Consider the following 21,615-nt stretch of genomic DNA (forward strand, 5'->3'; position numbering starts at 1 on the left):
TCCCTTATTATTACATTTTATTTCATTTTGAGATATTTTCCGTGATTAATATATGTAAATTTTTTTTCTCTAAAGTGATTTTCCACATATACTTTTTAAATAATTTATAAATTTAGTAAACAAAGAAAATTTTCGCTTTTGCTAGGAATTATTATTACTTTTTTCTTCAAAATTTTTTCAGTTATTTTTTCTCCAAATATATATATATGTCAACGCATGTTGGTGATTTTATAAAAACATTTTTTGTTTCATATTTTACTTATTTTTTTGTTTGTCAACATTTTTGTATCTTAGAGCATAAGTTTAATACATTCTCAGTGAATGAATCCTTTTAGTGGAATAATCAGAGTTTATGTTGGAATTAACTATAATGTATTAAAATGTTATGTACACAGTTTCACAATATAAATAGACCTAGCTTATATTATGATTGCAGTTTCAATTATATATATATAAGTGGAAAATATTTTACACCCAACTTTTTTGTTTCTGTTTTACTATACCTGAAGGTATTGATTTTTTATTTTAAAGCACAGGTATGTGATATGACGGAGACGCATGTACGCGCACATATACATATTGATGCTAATTCCGCTCGTATTTTTATCATAACACTGATTGTTATTTATTTCAGGATGCACCACTCCGGATGGAAATTGTTTCTGCAGCAAACTGTTGCTTTGAATCATTTGAATACATTTTAGAAAAACATATTATTGTTGTGCATTATTATTACTTTTTAGTTTTTAATAAACTATTCAATAAAATGATATGTCATGTGTAATTTCAACTGCAATAAAAAAGAATCAGATGGCTATTTTTTCATTCATCCCCAACAAGCAGTCATCGTTCAATAATAGAAAAAAAGCATCTTCAACCAATCCACTTAGCGTAAAGCTTATTGCATTTGCGCAGATTTATGTATTTTCAAATTGATCAACGACGAAATTGCATTAATTCAAAGTAGTAAATTAAAAAAAATGTATTGCTACAAGCAGTTCCCAGTAAATTAAACTTATTTCTTAACAATTCAACGAATTATTGATGCTTTTCAATTGCTGAAGCATATCAATCAAATTTACATGCAAAATAACTGAGGATGATAATATATATGCTAACAAGGCTGAGAAAGCAATCGATGGGTTTGCCGTACGTAAACGCGCCGTGCTTTCTAGCCAACACAGTATATTATTAAAGTATTTGGAATTTTCTGAATTGAAGGGATGTTTCGTTTCTTTCAGTAGCACTAACCTGTATAAAAATTTATCTATAGATTTTTTGTTTTACTTTACTATGACTGAATGCTTTTTATTATGTACCATGTTGTCCTTGTTGATAACCATTGGCTTATTCACTTGCATTTTCTAGCATTTGAAAATCACAAGAATTAAAAGTGATGGATGCATGTATAGTGTTAAACTGTTTCCATTTAAAGTTCATTATTATTGTTATGGCCGAAAATTGTAATACGCATATTAGTGACATTTGTTTTTTCATTTGTTACACTTCTGTATCTCTATTCACAGATACAAAGAAAACAAAAAATAATATCTGGCATTTTACTCGTAAATAAAATGGCGATTTAATTTAAAAAATTTTGCTAATAACTTTATTTTTAATAACTGTAATCAAAATTCAAAAAAATGTTGAATAACGAACTTGATTATTTTTAAAGTACCTGTAATTTTATTGCCGTCAAAATTTACTTTAAATTAAGAATAGTCGGCTAAACTCTTTTTAAAATTTATATTTTATTTTTTTAATCATTTACTTTACTTGCAAGTGACTTGAATACATTCATCCAAATATGTTTTACAGTAAATCAGCTCTTGTACCTCATTAAAATACTATAATGAGGTATTTCTAATGCATGTTTTGCTTAAAAAATTTTGTCGTCGCAGGTTGTTTTTAAGGTGAAATTTTCTTTCATTATATTCCACATTTATTACACTGTATGAATTCTGTTTATTCATTTATTTATTTTTGCTGCATTTTCATTCTTCTTTGTCAGAAAGTGGTGATGCTGAAATTTTTTGAAATACCAAAACCTAGTCAAATTACCACATTTAGTGTTATGCAACTGCATTATAATTAACATTTAATTTATTGATTTTATTTATTATCATTATGGGATAGTCGCTGCTTTGAAATAAAACGATCTTCTATCCGAAGCTAATAGTTATTTTATAGAAATTTTATTTCTGATCGTCGATTTCTTATGGATAAGGATAAAGGTGATTTTTGATTGCAAACATGTCGAAATTCATTGATGAAATTTGACGTTTTGCTTGTCAGATTATCAATCTGCTTTGGAAAAGTCCGATTTAAAAGTCAGTCCCCAAAAAGTATCGCGTGATCAGTGGAAGCAGATCTTGACTCCAGAACAATTTAATATCACTCGAAATGCTGCTACTGAAAAGGTGTGTTCTTTTATTTTAAATTCGGATTTTTTGATCCGGTTTGATTTTATTGTTTTTAAGCCATTCTCTAGTAAATATTGCAAAGTAAATGAAGATGGCATGTACACTTGCGTATGTTGTGGAGCCACTTTATTCAGGTATAATGATATTGTTTGTTCAATGTTAAAGTGCTTGCATGCATTAATTGTAAACAGATTATAAATAAAATATAATAAATAAAACGTTCAGTTCATTTTGTAATAGCTTATTTTTATCCGGTTTTGAATGATGTAATTTATGATTTAGTAATGCAAACTTTTATTGTTGAATATGATTCAGTTTGGAACTCTCGGTGCATAAAAAATACAAAACAGATAATTCATTTTAGTGCTTCTACGAAATTTGATTCAAATTGTGGTTGGCCGTCTTTTTTCGACGCCGAAGAATCATCCGTTATAACTCGAAATGACTTTTCGAATAACATGGTGCGAACTGAGGTGCTTTGCAAAGCGGTAATGTATATACCAATTTGTTATTTTAAACTGAAAATCGACTTGGGCACTTTATTTCAGTGCCACGCCCATCTGGGACATTTGTTTTCAGACGGGCCAAAACCATCTGGCATGCGTTACTGTATCAACGGCATTGCATTGAATTTCAAGCCGTCGTCCGAAACCCAAGCCTCTGCTGCTGATGATGATCATCAAAGCAAAAATTAAACGATTAATAACAATTAGTTAAATTTACACCAGAAGTGGACGTTTTGAAATTGTTACTTTGTTTTCATTTGCAAACTGAAACGATGCATTTTTTAAATTTTCGTTTCAACAGAATTTGAAATTTATAATTCTTTGAATGCAAAATTAACATACAAGTGGAGTGTGTTCATATACAGTTTATTTTGAAACAAATAACGAACATTACTGAAAGAACCCTGTCTTATTGCTGTCAATTTAGAAAATATCGACCTTCACTTGGTACTTATCAAAAACTGTATAGTTATTCTTGTCAAGGTTTAATATGATATACACTGATAAATAATTTCTGGAAAATGCAGTCAATAGCAGTTTATTGCATTATTTTAAAATTATTTATAAATGTTACAGAATTGTGTAGTGTTTGCCGTGGTATCGTTTGCTGCTATCGCCGAGTCCTGTGAATCCTTACGCACAACAGAACGACGCTTTACTATTCTAGCAATACACACACTAGATATGAGATATGCTGCTGACTGCACCGTCTAAGCAACAACCTACAGTTAGAAATCTGGTACTTAAGAAAAGGCGGTAAATTGGTATGCTGGCATCATCCATGGAAGCAGTTCGACCCAGGTTTCAGGATTATCGCTTCATATGGTTGATGACATTTCCAGGAGGGTGCTATTTTATCTTTCTACCAAATGTTGTACTAGAGATTGTAAGCCCTAGACTGTATCTGTAGCAGTCGACCCAATTCTGACATCAGCTCTGCTTCTACACTTTGCCGCTGATCAATGTGCAGCTTGTCTGGTGCACCAAAATATACTACGTATCTTTCCATTAACGTTTTGGCTACTGTTTGCGCCTCCACATTCAATGATGAGAACACTGCCAGTTACTTTGTGAAGCAGTCGACCACTACTAAAGTAAAATGATTTCCAGGCGTTGAACGTAGCCCTGCAAAATCCATGCCCAATCTCTGCGCTGGGTAGTCAGTGCCAATGGGTTTCAAGGGAGCTTCCTTGCTCTTCAAAGGTTTTTTTAGGGCTGCATACTGTTTGCACGTCCTGCACCACACTTGGATATCATTACTCATCCCGGACCTGTAGAACCGGCTTCTTATCCTAGATAGGTATAGGTGACCAACATATCGGCTATTGTGCGAGCATCTGAACACTTCTTCTCTGTTTGCTTTAGGCCCCACCAGCTGATTGCTTCCTCCACTCCCAGACTGGGACAAGCATCTCGCGCCGCGTAGCGCAGTAGCTGCTCTCTGCTTTAGTCAAAGAGTAGCTTGTAAAAGGCACTGCTGGTTCGCTGCCATCGATGTTCTGACATAGGACAACCCATGGACTATTCCCAATGGAGTCGACATCAATGATGAACATTCGTTCGAAGTTTAAGAATGCCAGTATCAGGAAGATGTGAGGTGTTTAGAGTTGAACAACAGAAGCTTGCCTCAGAAAAGCTTTGTTTAATAAAATAAAAAATGATGATCACGTATGTCCATATAATGTAAATCAGTAACAGCGCACCCGTATTAGATCAAAATTTGATAAAGAACCATCATCCAATCACACAAATCAAAGCTGAACAGCTAATGAAATTCAAAAAGTCATTTACCGAATTAATGTTCAACGTAGTATAGCTTATCAGTGAACAGCCAATCAGAAACAGGGGTCCAAAATCAAGCGGACAAAGAAAATGTAAGCCATAAAAATCGTCTAACACAGAGATATCAGTCAAAACAGCAGTAGCAAAAATGATTTAAATAAACTGAGCTAGAGTTACAAATGCTGTCTACCCTGCTTGAAATGCAACAGTACAAAATCTATACTTAGCATGATTTCTTATTCGAATAAATTCTCTCAAATATTTAATTTCTTTGTAAGGATGTGAATTTGGAAAATAGATAAAAATTTTTGAAAATTTACTCACACATTTTCAATTCTTCCAGGTGAATAAATAAGTAGATGTTAGCAACTACTATACAAACCATAAAAAATGCTGAAGTTATTAATCGTGAATTACTAAATGGAATAAATTTATATAACTTTGTAATATGATCATCACAGTTTTTAATAAATATTGTTTTCTTCCATGTTTTATCCATCTGTTCATTCCACTGGTATCTATTGCATTTGCATTGTAAAATTATCAGAGCTGTAAAAATAAAAGTAAATAAATTATGTTACCTGTCACCAAGAAGTGCCAAATTGCAATTTATAGCGGATTCATTTATACAACAGCTGTGTGGAACGTAGGGAACGTGATACAAGTCATTGTACTGAATTTCCATCTGCTGCATTTGACCCCAGTTGGTGGATTCAAGCCAAAACAAAGTTGTGTAATATGATTGGTAAATTATTTGAGATTTGTTCAAGCTTTTCCTTAGGCCACAACACTTGTTTGATTGTTGAATGTAATCTACTACATGATCAAATAGACTAAAAATCCTTTTTATTCCATACTGGTTTTCTAGAAAAGCCTTAAAAGTTTACAAATTGTAAAACAGAAGTAATAGTTCTTAATAAAGTATCAAACGATTTAATTACTGTGTATACAATTTTATATGTTGTTTCCATCAACGAATTTTTATTCACAGCTTCTATGGTCAACGTTACAATTAGCCATAGCATAACAATTAGTGTTAAAAAACCACACATCTTCATTTTCGTTTCATTCATATTCCATGCACCGTTAAATCCGTAGCCAGCAATGAAAGACGTTGTACCACTAACCACCAATAAGAAATAATATCCGCTTAGATCATAAAAAAGAAAAATATAAATACTAAATTTTCACTTATAAATAATAATCAATACTGAGTGAAAATGAGGTATGCCAAGTCCATAAAATTCCCAACTGCTCATTGTTCTCTGGATGAAGAGTTCAGAATCTTTTGACATGTGAAGAAAACCAACTGTAAAAATAGCAACGCTAATTGAAAATAGCATCATGAAGAAGACGGTCAGTACTATTCTGATAAGCATCAAATGAGATGGTTTCTCAAGCTTTTCACTATCATCTTCTTCTACACAGCAGAACGTATCTTCTGCCTCTTCGATGAACACAGTGACCATTCTATTAAATAATGAATAGTTGGAATTTGACAAATGCTTTATTTTTATACTTGAAACACTTTAAACAAAAAAAATTTTTTAATTTATTTACACTTTAATAATCGTTTCAGTTGAGCTTATTTAATTTCAATTTTAATGATAATGCACACTTTAAAATATCTGCTTCTACAGTATTATGATTGTGTTTACACAAAGATATCTGCAAAGATTGCCATCGCTTTTATTGAAAATGTAATGCTATAAAGCTGTTGCATATTAATGCAAATTGTAACGAGGTTAAATTTTTTAATTAAATTGGACCACTGAAAACGCCCATTGTCAGCATATTGCGTCTATAGCTGATAATGCATTCCAGCGTAAAAGTGGTGCCTTTACACTAAAATAATGTAATCAACATTCGAACGAGATGTATAATATTGTGAATATTGAATTAAAATTAATGGACTGAGATTTTGTATAAAAATTCGATTTGAAATGCTTGAAAAGGAAAAATTTGTCAAAAAACAGTCGTGATTAAGTAAGAGCGTCGAAGGATTGAAAAAAGTTTTCAGTTGTCAACTTTTTATTCAGTATGCAATAAGCCACACACAAACTGACAGCTGGCTTTCTCAATTTGCACAGAAATTTAGCTTCCCTATTGGCTATTACCACCGTTACTTTCGTATATGGTAATTTAACCACACACTTTGCTGTTACAATGAAATAATTTTTTTTATTTGAACATACAGTACCGTTGCACATGAAATAAAATTGCGTGTGAATGAAGCAAATGATTAAAGATAAAAACATTTTCCGAAAGTAATTTCTATCGTTTGAAATTTCTCTTTTTTTCAATTTATAATATCTCAAACACTTTTTTCAACTCGACCATCAATTGCCAATCGGCTTTCTGTAAATCTTCTCGAAAATACTGCTTGCAAACGTCAATCGTTTCACGGCTAATCTGAAAATAAGAAGTCAACAAAAATATAAATAGTATATTTTAATTAAAATTGAGAAAAAAAATCATTCCGTACCCTGCTGACAAGCATGTCTTGTTCGGTGAAATGACGACCGAACATTTTCGGTGCTTCGCCTGTTGTATTTTCAATTTTAATGCAAACTTCAGCATTTTTTCTCACCGACTGCAACTGCTTGTGATTCTGTTCAATACTTGACACGTTGCCGAGATAAATGAACTGCAATGAATGAGAAATAAATTTTCGCTTCTTCAAACGAAGCAAATACACAAGAAAAGACGACACACCTCTTTCGAAGGCACACACAATGGTACGCCGACTTTCAAAATGCCCGCTTCAACCACCACACCGCAAATAATCGGGTCCCGCGTTTTATACATATGCTGAGGTAGCACTCGCAGTTTGCAAGGGAATATTGCCAAATGCTCAAATTCTTGTCTTTTCTTCTGTTTCAATTCTTCTCTGAACAGATAAGAAAAATTACAATTAAAATATTTTTAAACGAACCGCCTCCTAATACATGGAATATTATTCATAAATTTTACAACTTTGCGAGAAAAATCTCTCATCATACCTGTATTTCAAGAACGCATCTTGCAAATGATAAATGATGTCGGCTTGGAAAATTTTCACTTCCAATTCGTCGGCCATTTGCTGTGCATCGCGGTCAACTTTCACATCAAACGCCAGAATCACTGCCCACCTAATGAACAGAAGACAAACAATAATATGTGCATGTATATAGAGATATCTTCGCCTCTATTACTGGGGATCGTGTTCAAGCATTGTCGAGACTTTGACCACATCACGTTTATGAACCGGACCAATGTTAACGCCAAAATACTAATCCAATAAAAAAAACAAATAAATACATCAAAATCAAATTTTAAATTTTGTTGTAAAATTGAAATTAAAAAAAATATATATACATACTGGAATTTTTTGCGCCCGCAAAAATTCCAACAACGCTTCCAAGGAACCTAACGTCGACGCTTGCACGTAAACGCCCCGTTCAGACAATTTCACCGCTTGCAATATTTTCTTCAATGAATTCGACAATTCTTCCTGGAAAAATTCAAAAAAAAATAAATAAATAAACCTTAAATATCCATCAATGTACTTTCAATTCTTCAATTTCACTCTCCTTCTTTGCCAAAAGTAATGGCAAACCGGCCAACGCTTTTTCCAAATCTTTGGCCACAATTTTCACCCCCTGCGCTGCTTTCACCACTTTGTTGTGCAAATAGTTGTTCTGAAATTTAATTTTTTTCAATCAACATTTATGCTTGATGAAAATAAAAAATTTCAATTCACTTTGACTCGCAGTTCACGCAGAGGATGCGGCATGAGCAGTTCGCGAATTTGCGTAACAATCGGACCCTCGGATCCGGCGACCACAATTGTATTGCCAACTCTCAAATAGCCGTTCACCAAAATCACGTCGATTGTGGTTCCCAAACCAGCGATCACCTTCACTTCAAGCACGGTGCACTGAAGGGTCGGCTGAAACAGCAGACGATCCATCAACTTGGATTGGCAATAGCCGATGATCGCCTGCATCAAATTGCCCATGCCGTCACCAGTATGAGCCGACGTCGGTACCAGGGATATGTACTCTTCTTGGTCTGGATTTTCCCAGAAAAGAGCCACATTCAAACCCTTAAAAATACAAAAAAAAAGCATAATCACACCAACAGCAGTGTTTGAAATACAAACGGTGATAAAGAAAAGAAAAATATATATCAACCTGTTGGGCAAATTGAAGTACAGTTTCACGGACGCGTTCATTGAATTCAATTTGAGCATTTCGTTGCTGAGCTTTCAACGCCGCACGAATGTCCTTATTCGGACACGCTTTCCAATCGTAAAGACGATCAACCTACGATGATATGCATTTCATTTAAGCAAATGTAATAGAAAACTTTACAAAGATTAAATTAAAAAATTTACTTTATTCAAGGCAACCACGCATGGAGTTTTGCGTTGTTTCAACAAATTAATTGATTCAATTGTTTGCATTTCCAAGCCATGCATAATATCTACCACCAGTACAGCAATATCGCACAGTGATGAACCACGAGAACGTAGATTGCTGTGATAAAAAAAATTTTAAAGAAAATTTTCATTTGCTGTACTGATTGATAAATTGATTTCTTACCTGAAGGACTCGTGCCCTGGTGTATCGATAATCAGCAGGCCGGGTAGTTGTAAACTTTCTCCATCAAACTATGGGGAAAATAGTATTATCGACGATATTATTTCATGAGACAATGTAAATCGCGCTCACCCCTTTGACCATCTTCGTTTGTTCAACAAGAGCTTCGCGAGGTACAAAAGTGGCACCAATTTGCTGTGTAATTCCACCTGCCTCAGAATCTTGAACATGAGTATGACGGATCTATATTTGCATATTGTCAATTTTCTAAAAAATCTAATCAGAGAAGAGAAGTCTTTTTTACTTTATCCAAAATTTTCGTTTTGCCTGTATCTACGTGTCCAAGCACACAGATCACTGGAGAGCGGTAACCTTGTTCCATTTCCATATCAATAGACAGACTCTACAATTTAGCCAACAATGAAATAATACTTACAATGAGACTCCATAAAATAAAGCAATTTTTATAAAAAAAATTACATCCGAACGTTGTGATTCAGATATTTGTCGTTGATGGCTGACAACAACTGCTGATTCTGCAGACTTTTCACGTTCCAACACCGCTTGCTGTTGATCCTATAACAAATAATAAATACAATAATTCAACAACAACAACAAAAAATAAAATTTTCACCGAAACTGCAGACGTTTCACTTTCAGTAGATGGATCTTTGGAAAATTCGGACATTTTAACCTCGTCATTAGACGACAAGCGAGCTCTTTCAGAATCCAACAGATCCCACGATTCGATAACATCATCTTTTTCTGATACTTCCCTACTGCGGGCCTAAAATTAAACAAAATGCCATTTTTGCATAATTTTCACCACTGCAAAACATCATCACCTTCTGTTGGGGAAAATCTTCTTTGGGCTGAGAAACTTCCGTTATAGCTAAAAATATACATATATAATTTTTATAACAGATAATGAACAAAAGCTTAAACAAAAAGCAAAATAATAATTAAAAAAGAAAATGAAATTCACTTGGCTTTTCCTTTTTGACTCTTTTCCTATCGGCGTATACGGGTCTTTTCATAGTTGTTTTAACGCCATCGGTTTGCACATCCTGCTTCATTTCGGGTACATTAACACCTGTTGAATATATTTCCAGCATATAACTACATGCAAGCACGGAGAAAAAACGAAATATCCATTACCTTGCTGTTTGAGCATTTCTATTCGTTCACGTTGACGTTGAAGCTTTTGCTTCTGCTCAGCGGTCATATACTTTCCTTCTTTTTTCAATTTTTCAATTTTCTCTTTCTTTTCTCTCTTTTTCCGCTCTTTCTTCTCTCGCTCCAGGCGTTCCTAGAACAGCACAAAAGCAACAATTATCAAGTAATTAATAACTAAATAACTACCAATAATTTACAACAACACCGAAAAGCATAATTAATATTCAAATACTTTTTCCTCACGCTGCCTTTCCAATTCAGCAATTCTCTTCTCTTCTTCAAGTTCCAATTGTCGTAATCTCTCTTCTTCTTCTTGTCTTTTTTTCAAAGCTTGTTTGATCAAATCTGCCTAAATTTACACCTATACAAGGTTAAATATGAAACAAACCTATTTATTTATTCATTACAGGAGTTCTTTTCTTCTTCTCTTTATTTTCTTTTTCATCTTTCCCTTTCTTCTTCTTTTTTACATTTTTTGTTTCACCTCAAAAGCAAAGAAATGGAACATAACCAATCAAAACACTTACTTCAATAATTCAATCATACTTTCCGCGACAGTTGACACAGCATCGTCTAATTTAATTTCCGTTGGCTAAAAAATAAACAATACTTTGTATATTTTGAAATCAATTTTTAAAAACAATTAAAAAAACAAAGTTTTAAATTCATCAACAACTGCAAATGAATATACTCCTGAAAATCACTACAGTATAGCTGAACAAAGCAACTTTGTTATTGCCAGACTGTAAAATGCAGTATTAATAGAATACACTAACCGATATGATAAAATTTATAAAAATTCAAATAAAATAAAATAAAATAAAATATAACAAAACTACTAATGTTCAATTTATAAAACAAAAATTACGCTGGGTTGAACATTTGCTTCTTGATTCACTTTCGGCAGATCTTTGTTTTCATCAATAAGCTGTGAAGGAGCAGTAGCAGCAGCAGCAGTGGTTTTCACTTCTGCTTTGTTGTCCACAGTCTCTTTACTTTCACTAAGTTTCTGCTTACGCTTTGCTTTAGCTTTAGCTCTCTTTCCTACAGCACCGACTGCCTTATCCACATCTGCCTGGCCAACATTTGCACCGGTAGCAACAGGTTCAACTTTCGTTTCTTCTTGTTTATTAGCAGTTGGAACACTTCCTCCTTTCTCTTCTTGTTCCAATTCAGCTAACAACAAGTCTATATCTTCGTCAACTTGCGCTTTCTTTAGCTTTTTCTTTTGCTTCTTTCCGGCAGGCTTTTTACTCGATATGGCGTCATTTTCAATATAAGCCACCAAATCATCCAAATTATCTTCTTTTTCGACTTTTTTCTGCTTTTGTTTATTTTTTTTCTTTGCAGCTTTTTGTCCTTTTTTTCTACCAACCTCGGCAGCTTCTTTCACACTGCCACTATCTTCCGAATCTGGTGCATCGTCAGCATCGTCGTTCAAATCTAAAAGTGTATAGGCGGCCGGTCGTGACGCTACAAAATTAATCTCGTCTTCGCCATCGCTTTCGCTGTAGTTATTTTCACTCGCTACTTTTTGTCTGAAGAGAAAAATAATACGTTGACAATTGGATATAAATCACAAACCAATATGGTCATTATTGCACATCAAAAAAAAATTTTATTTTTAAATTTATGCCACACGTTTGTGATGAAAAATAAACAATTATAAGAAAAAAATATCTAAACATGCAACAAACATACTTGACTGTCTTGGTAGAAGCTTTTCCCACGACCTTCTTTGAAGCCATGATTCGATCCTTGTTACCCAGTGGTAAAATTGAACGGTCATTAACTTGGCGCAAAAATTTAAAATACAGATAACATAAAACTGTTTAGCTGATCAGAAAAAACGTTAACAGCAATCACTTGGACAAACAAATATATCGGTTGCGACAAAATTGACAGCACTAGCAACGGATAGTAAGCAAAATTCAAGTACAAATAAATGCTTGTTTTTTATAGGTTAATTCAAAAATTTCTTAGTAAAATTGTATTTTTAATAATTTTAAATACACAATGATTTTAAAATAATGAAAAATGTTTCACTGACGAGACAATTATTTTATAAATACTTCGAGATCAAAACGAGTTAGATTAGTCGTTGATTATTAGAGCTTTGTAATATTGCGTTTTTAATTGTTCAGCTACTGATATTTAAAAATTCTTCACTTATTTTCTTCTTACTATTGTTATTTCTACAATAATTACATTGTTCAGCAATTCGTGTTTTCTAACATCAAAATATTAGTTATTGACTAAAACAGAATCAACTAGAACTTTTATAATAGATCATGATGGAATATAATAATATAATTTTGGAGGTTGTGGAAAATTTATTTTATTAAGCAAATATGAATGGTTGAAGTGGAAAATTTTCACCGACAAAACGCTGGCAATTATTTGTACGTGAGAATCATTAACGACCTTGACCGAACTGTCTTCTGACTGTTGCTATGGTGCAGCCAGCCGGTCGGGACATTCAACGGATACTGTCCCATTGGATCGGAAATTGCCGTTTTATTTGTTGAACTGTCGATTTTTCTCCAATTCCAATAATTTGGTTACCATATTGTTTATTTTACTATTGTACAGAAGTACTGTATTTACAGTTATTGTTGTTATTGGTTTTTTAAAGTGAGCAGTTATGTTGTTTTTTTGTTGATTGATCCTCTTCACGTCGGTTACATATATTTGATCAGTGTTGCATTGAACGCTGTAAATTTGTGCGCCTGGTTTTTGTCAAAGCGGCTAATGTTTGTTTTTTGAATACATCAGCGATTGAAATCTTCGCGCGCGAGCAAATAATCCAGTGGTTGCGCTGCGCCATTGCTATCAGCGTTTCTCTTCATTTGATCTTTTATTTTAAATTTCTCACTTGAATTTTTTTTATTTACCACCTATCTGTATGATGCTTGTTCTCCACTATTTTTGAATGTTGCTTTTTTATTAAATTATTATAATTATTGGTGCTTTTCAGTTGCGAGTTGGAAACAAGAGCGACGACAACGACGACTTTTCACACACCCTGGACGCACGCCGTTGTCGGCTGCTTAGTTTTATTCGCATATTGCTTTTGAATTTCGCACTTCAAAAGCTCGGCTTTGCAAAGTAGCGTGTGGGCATTTTCTTTCTTTCTTCTTACAGCGATGTTCAGCTTGTCGAAGCTGAAACGTTTTGGTAAAGCTGACAGATTTTCCCAGCTAGATCCGAAATCATGCGAAACGGACAAAATCATCTACGCCAGCGACACGCTTGACAAAAAGCACCTACTCGTATGCAAAGTGATGCTTCTCGACGGTACCGATTTGACGTTGGGTTTGCCGGTGAGATTATTTTTATTATTATTTATTTATTTATTTTTGGTTATTATATTTCTTTTACATGGAGAATTGTTTTGTAAACAAAGTATTGTGTTGACACAGTCGTTGTCACGGCCCTGCTCCAAGTGAATAAACAAACCCTAAAAATAAACGTTTACTTTTTTTCCTTTTCGAAAAAAAGGCTTTAGTATATTTTTCACATGGAGGGGTATTTATTGTATATTAAAAGAAGACAAAAGAAGCAAAACAGTAGCAACCATCATTTTTCAGAATTGTGAATTATTATATTTATTTTGATAATATTGAAAATTTTCCCTAAAATTGTCCCAACGACAGTGGAGAAGTGGACAAACTAGACCTGACACCTGTCCGTCCGCCATTGTCACTTGGTCATTTGATCAATACGGCGGGTCAGAGCTGGTGGTGTTTGGCTTTTTGCCAATAAAAATGGCTTTAAATTTATACATATATATATATATGTGTGAATAATGTTGCTATAGAGTTGGGTGTAGGCGTGTAAAATTTGGAACAATTTCAAAGCAATCGAGAGTTGAAGATGAATAAAAATTGTAAAATGAAGTGCCCAAAATTGTAATTTTTGCTTTTGATCTTGATTGAACTTGATTAAATGAACATCAATTGGAAAACTGTTGAAATTGTAACGATCAATTTCCACTACATCTTGGGATTGGGAAGAAGAAAATCGATAAAATGGAGAAATTTCTTTTTTTTTTATTTGAACATCATCGATGGCAATAAATTTTGTCTACGATGGGAAAATGAACAATAAAATGTGAAACGAGCATATATTGCTTGCTTGCATGGTTGTGAAAAAGATATAAGCGCGTTTTTTTTAATTTGGCATGAGAATCATTTTAGCAATTAATTGATTGCTTGCTTGGTGTAATTTATTTTTTATTTACCGTTTGGCAACATTTTGAAAATGTTGCTTTGCGCATGTTGAACGGCGCAATGCGAAAAACGTTTCCGTCATTTGATAAAGAAAGATGCGCACTGCTTGCTTGCTTGCTTGCTGCCCTCGGGCAAGGCAGGCACGGATGTTTGAAAAATTGAAAGCATTCATTATACATATTTGCTGATGTACTTTTTTTATTGAAATTTCACATTTGTCTTTGTTTGAAGAATCAGAATAGTGAATAGTATAGTATATGCATTGTTGAAAAGAAATATATATGTAGTTCAACAAGTTTTTTTTATTAATTGAAAAGGGTGACCTGTGTTCTGTTGTAGTATTGAATGTTATATAAATTTACATGTATATTTTTGAAAAAAGCAGAAATAATTAACAAAAATGGTTCAGGGGTTGAAAATTTTTATTTACGCCAATGCAAATTGGCCGACAATATTTTTTGTGAAACTTTGTTTGTTTGTTTGTTTGTTTGTTCAGTAGCAGAGGTTGGGGAATTTCAGGTACTGAGGTACTCTTTTTCAGAACGATGCTTATTATTCACTCGGTAACTCTTTTGTCACTGAACGAAGGACGTGCATGGCAATTGTCAAACAAAATTATGCATCACCTTCTGATGGGATGAAATGAAATTGGCAACGATTCAATTCTTTTTATTATTCTTTTTTCTAAGCGTAAAATTAACTATTGTATTCACACACAGCGAAGTTGACCAGTTTTCTCGTTGTTGATTTTGAAACTGTCAAATTTTGATCTAGTTGAATTTAATTGAATCATTTTTTTCATGTCTGATAATGTAATATTTGATTAATTTTAGAAGAAAGCTTTGGGAAGAGAATTGTATGAGCAAATATTTTTCAATCTCGACATTGAAGAGCGTGACTATTTCGGTTTGCAATTTATGGATCATTTCCACGTTCAGGTGAGTTTTTATGGCAAGCATTTCAGCTTGTGATTCATTATTATTTAAGCAAAATGTAATTTTGAAAAAAAAACAAATAAATGAAACTTCATCTAATCAAGTGTAAGAATAGTTAAATATTTGTTTAATAGCACTTTTAGCATTATTTGAAATGTTCTTTTCACTTAAGAATGACAACTTTTAAACAATTGATAGCATTTTTTTTAAAAAATTCTTTTTTTTAATATAAACATTAGTACAATAGAATATATATTTGGATTTAAAGTTAATTATTTTCAGCACTGGCTTGACCCATTGAAGAAAATTAAGAAACAAGTGTCAAGTAAGTTTGCAATGTTACATTTATAAATTTTTTTTGTTGTATATTTTCTACTTTTTTAAAAATTACAATATATGATTAATAAATGTTTAGAAGATTTTAAACTTGTGAAATATATTCTTTTTTTTAACTTTTTTTTTGCTTCAGTCGGTCCACCGTATACGTTTCGTTTTCGAGTGAAATTTTATTCTTCAGAGCCGAACAACCTGCACGAAGAAATAACTCGGTACTGAATGAAATTTTAATATTTAAAAATACATTTTTTTCAATAAATTATAAAATAATTTTATTTTTTCGTAGATATTTATTTTTTCTTCAACTGAAACAAGACATCATGTCTGGACGATTAGATTGCCCGTATGATACAATGGTCGAATTAGCTGCTTTCACTTTGCAATGTAATAATTTTCATTCAGAAAATATAAATACAACAACTGTGTTGGATTATTTTTTGAAATTTCAGCTGAGCTTGGCGATTATTCTCCTGAAGAGCACACGCCCGCATTGATATCTGAATTTCGTTTTTGTCCCAATCAAACTGAGCAAATGGAAATTGATATTTTGGAAAAATACGCCACACTGCGGTATTATTGCTTTTGCATATATTATATTTCATTTTGATTGTTTCTTCATTGCAAAATTGTTGCATATACAGTGGGCAGACACCAGCGCAGGCAGAACTGAATTATTTGAACAAAGCGAAATGGCTAGATATGTACGGTGTCGATTTGCATGTTGTTATGGTGATTTGTATTATTCTTTTTATTTGTTTTTTATTAATTTTATCATTTATCTGTTAATAATTTTTTTATTTTTTGCAGGGAAAAGACAACAACGAGTATACACTGGGATTGACACCAACCGGTATTCTTGTTTTTGAAGGAAAGCAAAAAATTGGACTCTTTTTTTGGTATGCTACTTATTGTTTTTCAATATTTTTTATTATTCAAATTTTATGCTTTAGGCCCAAAGTGGTTAGATTAGATTTTAAGAAGAAAAAGCTGACGCTCAGTGTGGTAGAAGATGATGAAAACGTGCGTTAAATTTTATTCTTACATATTAATATTTTTTGAAAAAAAATATACACATATATTACATACGATCTGTTGTTATTTTTCAGGGTCAAGAACAAGAGCACACGTTTGTTTTTCATTTGAATTCCAACAAAGCGTGCAAGCATTTGTGGAAATGTGCCGTGGAACATCACACGTTTTTCCGACTTCGGTCCGCCCCAAGCCGACCAGCCGGAAGACAAGGATTTCTGCGTCTTGGATCCCGATTTCGTTATACGTACGTGCTATCTTATTTATTCTTCAACTGTATTCCGCGTTCTATATATGTTTGTATTTAATTTGTTAATTAATTAATTATTGTATGTTTGAAATTTAAATAACAATTGAAAATTATATGTGCAGGGGAAAGACTGAATGGGGTGTGACCAAAGAAGCGAAATTGGCCAAAAGGCACGCCCGATTCGAAAGGCGACCATCGCAACGTTACGGTCCTAGGCAGTCTCATTTGTTGCGCGAAGAGCATAGGCGTCAAAAATCACAAATCAGCAACGATCAGCATGCTGATAACAAGTAGTTTATTGTTTATTAATATTTTTTCAAGTGAAATTTTATGCTCTTCCATAGAAACGACGAAAGTAAAACTATTCAAGCTGTTGTGATTGAAGACTGCACCAAACCGCTCGTATGTGGTGTTAATAATGGCGAAGTAAGTGACATTTATTGAATTTCTCGTTTTTAAAAAAATTGCTTTTTTGTTGCTAATGCTTTTTTTCAATATGCATTTTCTTTTCAGCTTCAGGTGAACTTTACGAAGCAGAATGAAACTTTCACTCATTCGTCGAGTAGGTGTTCATTTCTTTTTTCTCTTCTACTGATATTTTTCTCACTTGAATTGGCATTTTGATAATTTTTAAATAATTTTTTTTTGCTGGTTATTATTGAAGCGGTTGGAGGAAATTGGAGAGAAATTCCACTCTGCGCTCCAGCAGCAGCACCCACAACTGGCGACTGCAGTAGAACTGCCGACGTTCATCTCGTCAATCGAATCATGAACATTTCGGTTAAAGCAAACGACGATGGTACTGTATTTTTTTCTTTTTAATTTTATTTATTAAAAAAATTTTTTTTTATTTTTTATTTCAGTCAATGATCAAATTATTCAAGATGAACAGTCGAACGTGACTACAGTTTGCCTGAACGGTCGCAGTTCGCCCAGCGCCGCCGCTGAACCGTTGCAATCTGATACTCAAGTACAAATTTGTTCTTTTCAAATTTTCACAAGCTGCTTCAATTTCAATTTTTGCTTTTATTCAGTCGGATTTGACTGTCGACGGAAGCGGTTCACAAACCGATAAGCAGCCGCTTGTCAAAGATCACGATCTGGTCAGGCGTTCGCAGCGAATTTCACGTTTACCAGTGAGAACCGACACTACGTGCAAATCGAAAACTGATTCTTGCAATTCTAACGGTTTGGATCAGATGGTATTGCAATTTTTTTCTACTTTTTCATTTGCATATATTTCTGTTTATTTTAATTTATTAATTTCAAATTAGGACAAATCAACGGTGGTCTCAAAGAGTAGCAGCAAGATTCCAATTTTGAATTGTTCAGGAAGGTAAACGTGAAAGTTTGAAAAACTTCGCTGATATTTTTTTATTTATTTACATTTTCATTGGGTAGCTCGGAAGTTTCGCCTGCGTCGAAAACAACAAGTCATTCTCAAATACCAAGGCGGATCTCTAGCCGAAGTACGGTGATCACGCAACTTTAAACATCCCACTACCCCACCACCACCCCACTCATGGGTTTTTTTCTTCTTTATCAAACATTCTTTCTATTTTTATTTTTAAGCAGTGTGGTCGTTCTGTTGTTTGTAAGAAGTATGCAATTTGTTTTATGCATTCTTCTGCTACGTTATGGAAGTTGATTGATTGTAGGCGCGAAATTTTTCTTCTTCTTCCTTACTTTTTCTCTGTTTTTATCAATTGTTCAGCACTGCAAAAAAAAAACTAAACACAGCAGGGAAAATAACAGCAGTGTCTATGCAAATACAAATTTGCCTTACACTGACGAAACTTTACTTAATCGTTGTAATAAATAAAATTTCTCATACCCACACAAATACAGTAGGATGTTTGTCATGCAGACATTTTTAAATGGCAGTCTTCGCCGATAATATGCAACCAAAATGACAAAACATTTTTATTAGCCGTTTACAGGCCGAACTAGTTTCCCGTGTAACAAGTGACTTGATATTAATGAATTTAACTGTAAATACGTTCACTAAGGCACTGCAAAAGAGTCAGCTTGATTATTTTACGATAAAGTGTTTTTTGAGACGGTTCCCATATGGTAACGAAGGCATGTTCTCTGGCGCGTTTACTATTACTCTCTAATAACGTGTTTTACGAGTAATCATTGCGATTCAATGAGCAATAACGTCCTAAAATGTCGATTTATTTTATTAAATTTTACATTATTTTTAAATATAACAGAATATTTGGAGAAAAAACAATTTCTAATGGACTTAGACTGCTGGTGAACACAGTTACGTAGAAACGCGATGATACAATGGAAAGCACTTCCTATGCAATCTTTCTCTGCACTCGACACAACGTAGCAGGCAATTTTTCTTACAAACACGACATCGTCCCTGGGAAATCGGCTCAAGATAATGTTCTTGCGTTATTCTCAAGGTTTCTGGTGGATGAGCTCTTCGTCCAGTCCGAATGGTTAGCTGAGGTTTTGCTCGTAGAAGATGTGTTGTGATATCTCTTGTGAAATCCAGATGTGACAGGGCAATGGAACTCTCTTGGTGCAATTCCCTGTGTAATCGCCAAGCTGCGACAACAACAAGGTTCAGTGCATTTGAGAATAAATTCCACCACCACTTTTTTTTATCTCAAACGAGGCCTGTAACTGGACAGCAGCTTATCCAAAATATCTACACCATCCATTGATGTGTTGTATCTTCGCACAATTTCCGGCATTCTGATTTTCACGTGCTTCTTTTGCGACTGTAAGTATCGCTGCACTGAGTCGGTTGGGTGATGTGTTAAGTGATTAGAAGCCAGAGTGACAACGGCGTTGTCGTTCCATCTACAAACATAGACGGTGCCGTTGCATACGTGATCAAAAAAGCCTCTGTGTTTCTTTTTCACCTCGTCAACCGCATTATCGGTATCTTTCTTGTCCTCGAGTTTTTCATTGTTCCAGTTGTTCGTATCATTTTACCTGAAAGTTTCTCCAGAAGATCGTATGAGGCAAAGAAGTTGTTAAAGTACAGCTCATGTTTTTCAGGTCTTTCCAAAACTGAAATCATTTCTTCAATGATTTTCATTCCCAGACGCTCACTTTTTTTTCTCTCATCTCTCCCAGCATAAATCTTCAGCGCGTATGGGTAACCGTTTGCCGATGACATTGTCCATATCTTGTAGCCAAATCTTATTGGCTTACCACGTATGAACATTTTGCAACTGTGGCGACCGTAGTAAGGTACCATTCCTTCGTCGATGGACAGCTGCTCATGGAAAATACCGAACTGCCTATGCTTATGCAACTGTCCAGCAAAAGGAAAGGAAAAACAGCACATGTGACTGTTTTTCTGCTTTTCCCAGATTCCGCTGAACGGGCAAAAGGTCACTTTTGTCTAAGTTTTCACGTTATATTCAGTGTAGCATAAATTCTATTATTAGGTATGATTATCCATTGTTACCATATGGTAACACATGACTTTAGCACAACTCTCTTCGACGTATAATCACTAACGACTGTTTATTTTGTGATGCATAAAAAGGGACCCTTCTGCCTAATAAAAGAAGGCAGCTGTGTAATGCCTCAAGCTATTTGCTGAAATTTTGTGTTGAAATATCAGCACGAGCTCAAAAAGCTGAAAATTCGCTCTTACTAAAATGACAATAAGTCTACCAATTTTTATTCAAAAAAGATGATATTACTTTCATTTGAAAGAACTAACTTAAAGGAATTTGAATATGGCAAAATAATTTCCTAGATAAATGAGATTATGTGTCAATAAAGCACCAAACTTTGGGTTACCACATGGAAACAATGGCATGTAAACGGTGAAGTACTGATTTCTCTCAATTAACTCCGCCTACTTTTTCTCATTTAAATTTCATTGGCTGTCGCTCAGCTAAATTTCATTGGTTGTCAGCCTGATGGGATTCGGTTGCCTAGAGAAGGGATTGCTTAACTCTAAACTGACTAAGCTAACATGACACGTCAGGGACAATAACTAGGAAAATTCATAAGTGAACACCACGTTTAATTTCAATGAAATTCTGTTTCATGCATCAGAGCAACAACCAATGAAATTCAATGCGAATAAAAAGTAGGCGGAGTTCGTTGGAGAAATCAGGTCAACTCCCATTCTGTTGCATTTTTATACGACCATTTTTCAACGATCAATCAAATTGTCAAGTGAGACAACAGAAAAATATACATTCATTAATAGGGAAAATGGCAGAAGATCGATGGCTTTTTGTTCAGAAATAAAATTTTCTGACTGCAGAGTTAAACGCAGCGTACAACGTCACTGAAGAGTTTGAATCAGTGAGCAATTAGACAAGGAAAACCAATACGACAAAGATTTGACGGTCCAATAAAATAGCGTGGGCAAAGA

General features: G+C 33.9%; 6 protein-coding genes across 6 annotated transcripts; 3 read left to right on the forward strand and 3 right to left on the reverse strand.

The window, feature by feature from the left end:
- The first annotated feature begins 1,852 nt into the window (after positions 1-1,852).
- Tsp_01791 (methionine-R-sulfoxide reductase) lies at positions 1,853-3,118 on the forward strand. Its single transcript, XM_003377544.1, has 6 exons — positions 1,853-1,857; positions 2,191-2,234; positions 2,296-2,420; positions 2,481-2,557; positions 2,788-2,911; positions 2,972-3,118. Exons 1-6 carry the CDS (start codon positions 1,853-1,855, stop codon positions 3,116-3,118), a joined length of 522 nt encoding a protein of 173 aa, XP_003377592.1.
- A 577-nt stretch (positions 3,119-3,695) lies between these two features.
- On the forward strand, positions 3,696-4,229 carry Tsp_01790 (hypothetical protein). The gene is given in 4 exon segments (XM_003377545.1): positions 3,696-3,730; positions 3,900-4,023; positions 4,040-4,132; positions 4,143-4,229. The coding sequence occupies 4 exon segments, from the start codon at positions 3,696-3,698 to the stop codon at positions 4,227-4,229; spliced, it is 339 nt and encodes a 112-aa protein (XP_003377593.1).
- Positions 4,230-5,229: 1,000 nt separating this feature from the next.
- Positions 5,230-6,180, reverse strand: Tsp_01789 (conserved hypothetical protein). The gene is made up of 4 exons (XM_003377546.1): positions 6,005-6,180; positions 5,653-5,890; positions 5,293-5,585; positions 5,230-5,260 (listed from the first exon to the last, which is right to left on the reverse strand). The coding sequence occupies exons 1-4, from the start codon at positions 6,178-6,180 to the stop codon at positions 5,230-5,232; spliced, it is 738 nt and encodes a 245-aa protein (XP_003377594.1).
- Positions 6,181-7,015: 835 nt separating this feature from the next.
- Positions 7,016-12,218, reverse strand: Tsp_01788 (putative elongation factor Tu GTP binding domain protein). The gene is made up of 23 exons (XM_003377547.1): positions 12,172-12,218; positions 11,339-12,008; positions 11,017-11,062; positions 10,878-10,954; positions 10,703-10,819; positions 10,453-10,603; positions 10,280-10,387; positions 10,140-10,186; positions 9,929-10,081; positions 9,775-9,870; positions 9,599-9,697; positions 9,427-9,537; positions 9,298-9,365; positions 9,090-9,231; positions 8,887-9,018; positions 8,454-8,798; positions 8,260-8,391; positions 8,073-8,204; positions 7,906-7,982; positions 7,714-7,842; positions 7,427-7,601; positions 7,197-7,358; positions 7,016-7,123 (listed from the first exon to the last, which is right to left on the reverse strand). Exons 1-23 carry the CDS (start codon positions 12,216-12,218, stop codon positions 7,016-7,018), a joined length of 3,324 nt encoding a protein of 1,107 aa, XP_003377595.1.
- Positions 12,219-15,502: 3,284 nt separating this feature from the next.
- Tsp_01787 (putative FERM central domain protein) lies at positions 15,503-18,744 on the forward strand. Its single transcript, XM_003377548.1, has 18 exons — positions 15,503-15,514; positions 15,536-15,640; positions 15,920-15,962; positions 16,107-16,185; positions 16,260-16,357; positions 16,423-16,543; positions 16,615-16,702; positions 16,781-16,869; positions 16,924-16,993; positions 17,080-17,249; positions 17,375-17,542; positions 17,597-17,678; positions 17,766-17,814; positions 17,917-18,051; positions 18,116-18,222; positions 18,287-18,454; positions 18,527-18,588; positions 18,654-18,744. Exons 1-18 carry the CDS (start codon positions 15,503-15,505, stop codon positions 18,742-18,744), a joined length of 1,737 nt encoding a protein of 578 aa, XP_003377596.1.
- Positions 18,745-19,388: 644 nt separating this feature from the next.
- Positions 19,389-20,565, reverse strand: Tsp_01786 (piggyBac transposable element-derived protein 3). The gene is made up of 4 exons (XM_003377549.1): positions 20,135-20,565; positions 19,882-20,072; positions 19,526-19,814; positions 19,389-19,416 (listed from the first exon to the last, which is right to left on the reverse strand). The coding sequence occupies exons 1-4, from the start codon at positions 20,563-20,565 to the stop codon at positions 19,389-19,391; spliced, it is 939 nt and encodes a 312-aa protein (XP_003377597.1).
- Positions 20,566-21,615: the final 1,050 nt, after the last annotated feature.

The sequence above is a fragment of the Trichinella spiralis genome (genome assembly GCF_000181795.1).
Source record: "Trichinella spiralis strain ISS 195 chromosome Unknown Scfld4, whole genome shotgun sequence".
NCBI lineage: Eukaryota > Metazoa > Nematoda > Enoplea > Trichinellida > Trichinellidae > Trichinella > Trichinella spiralis.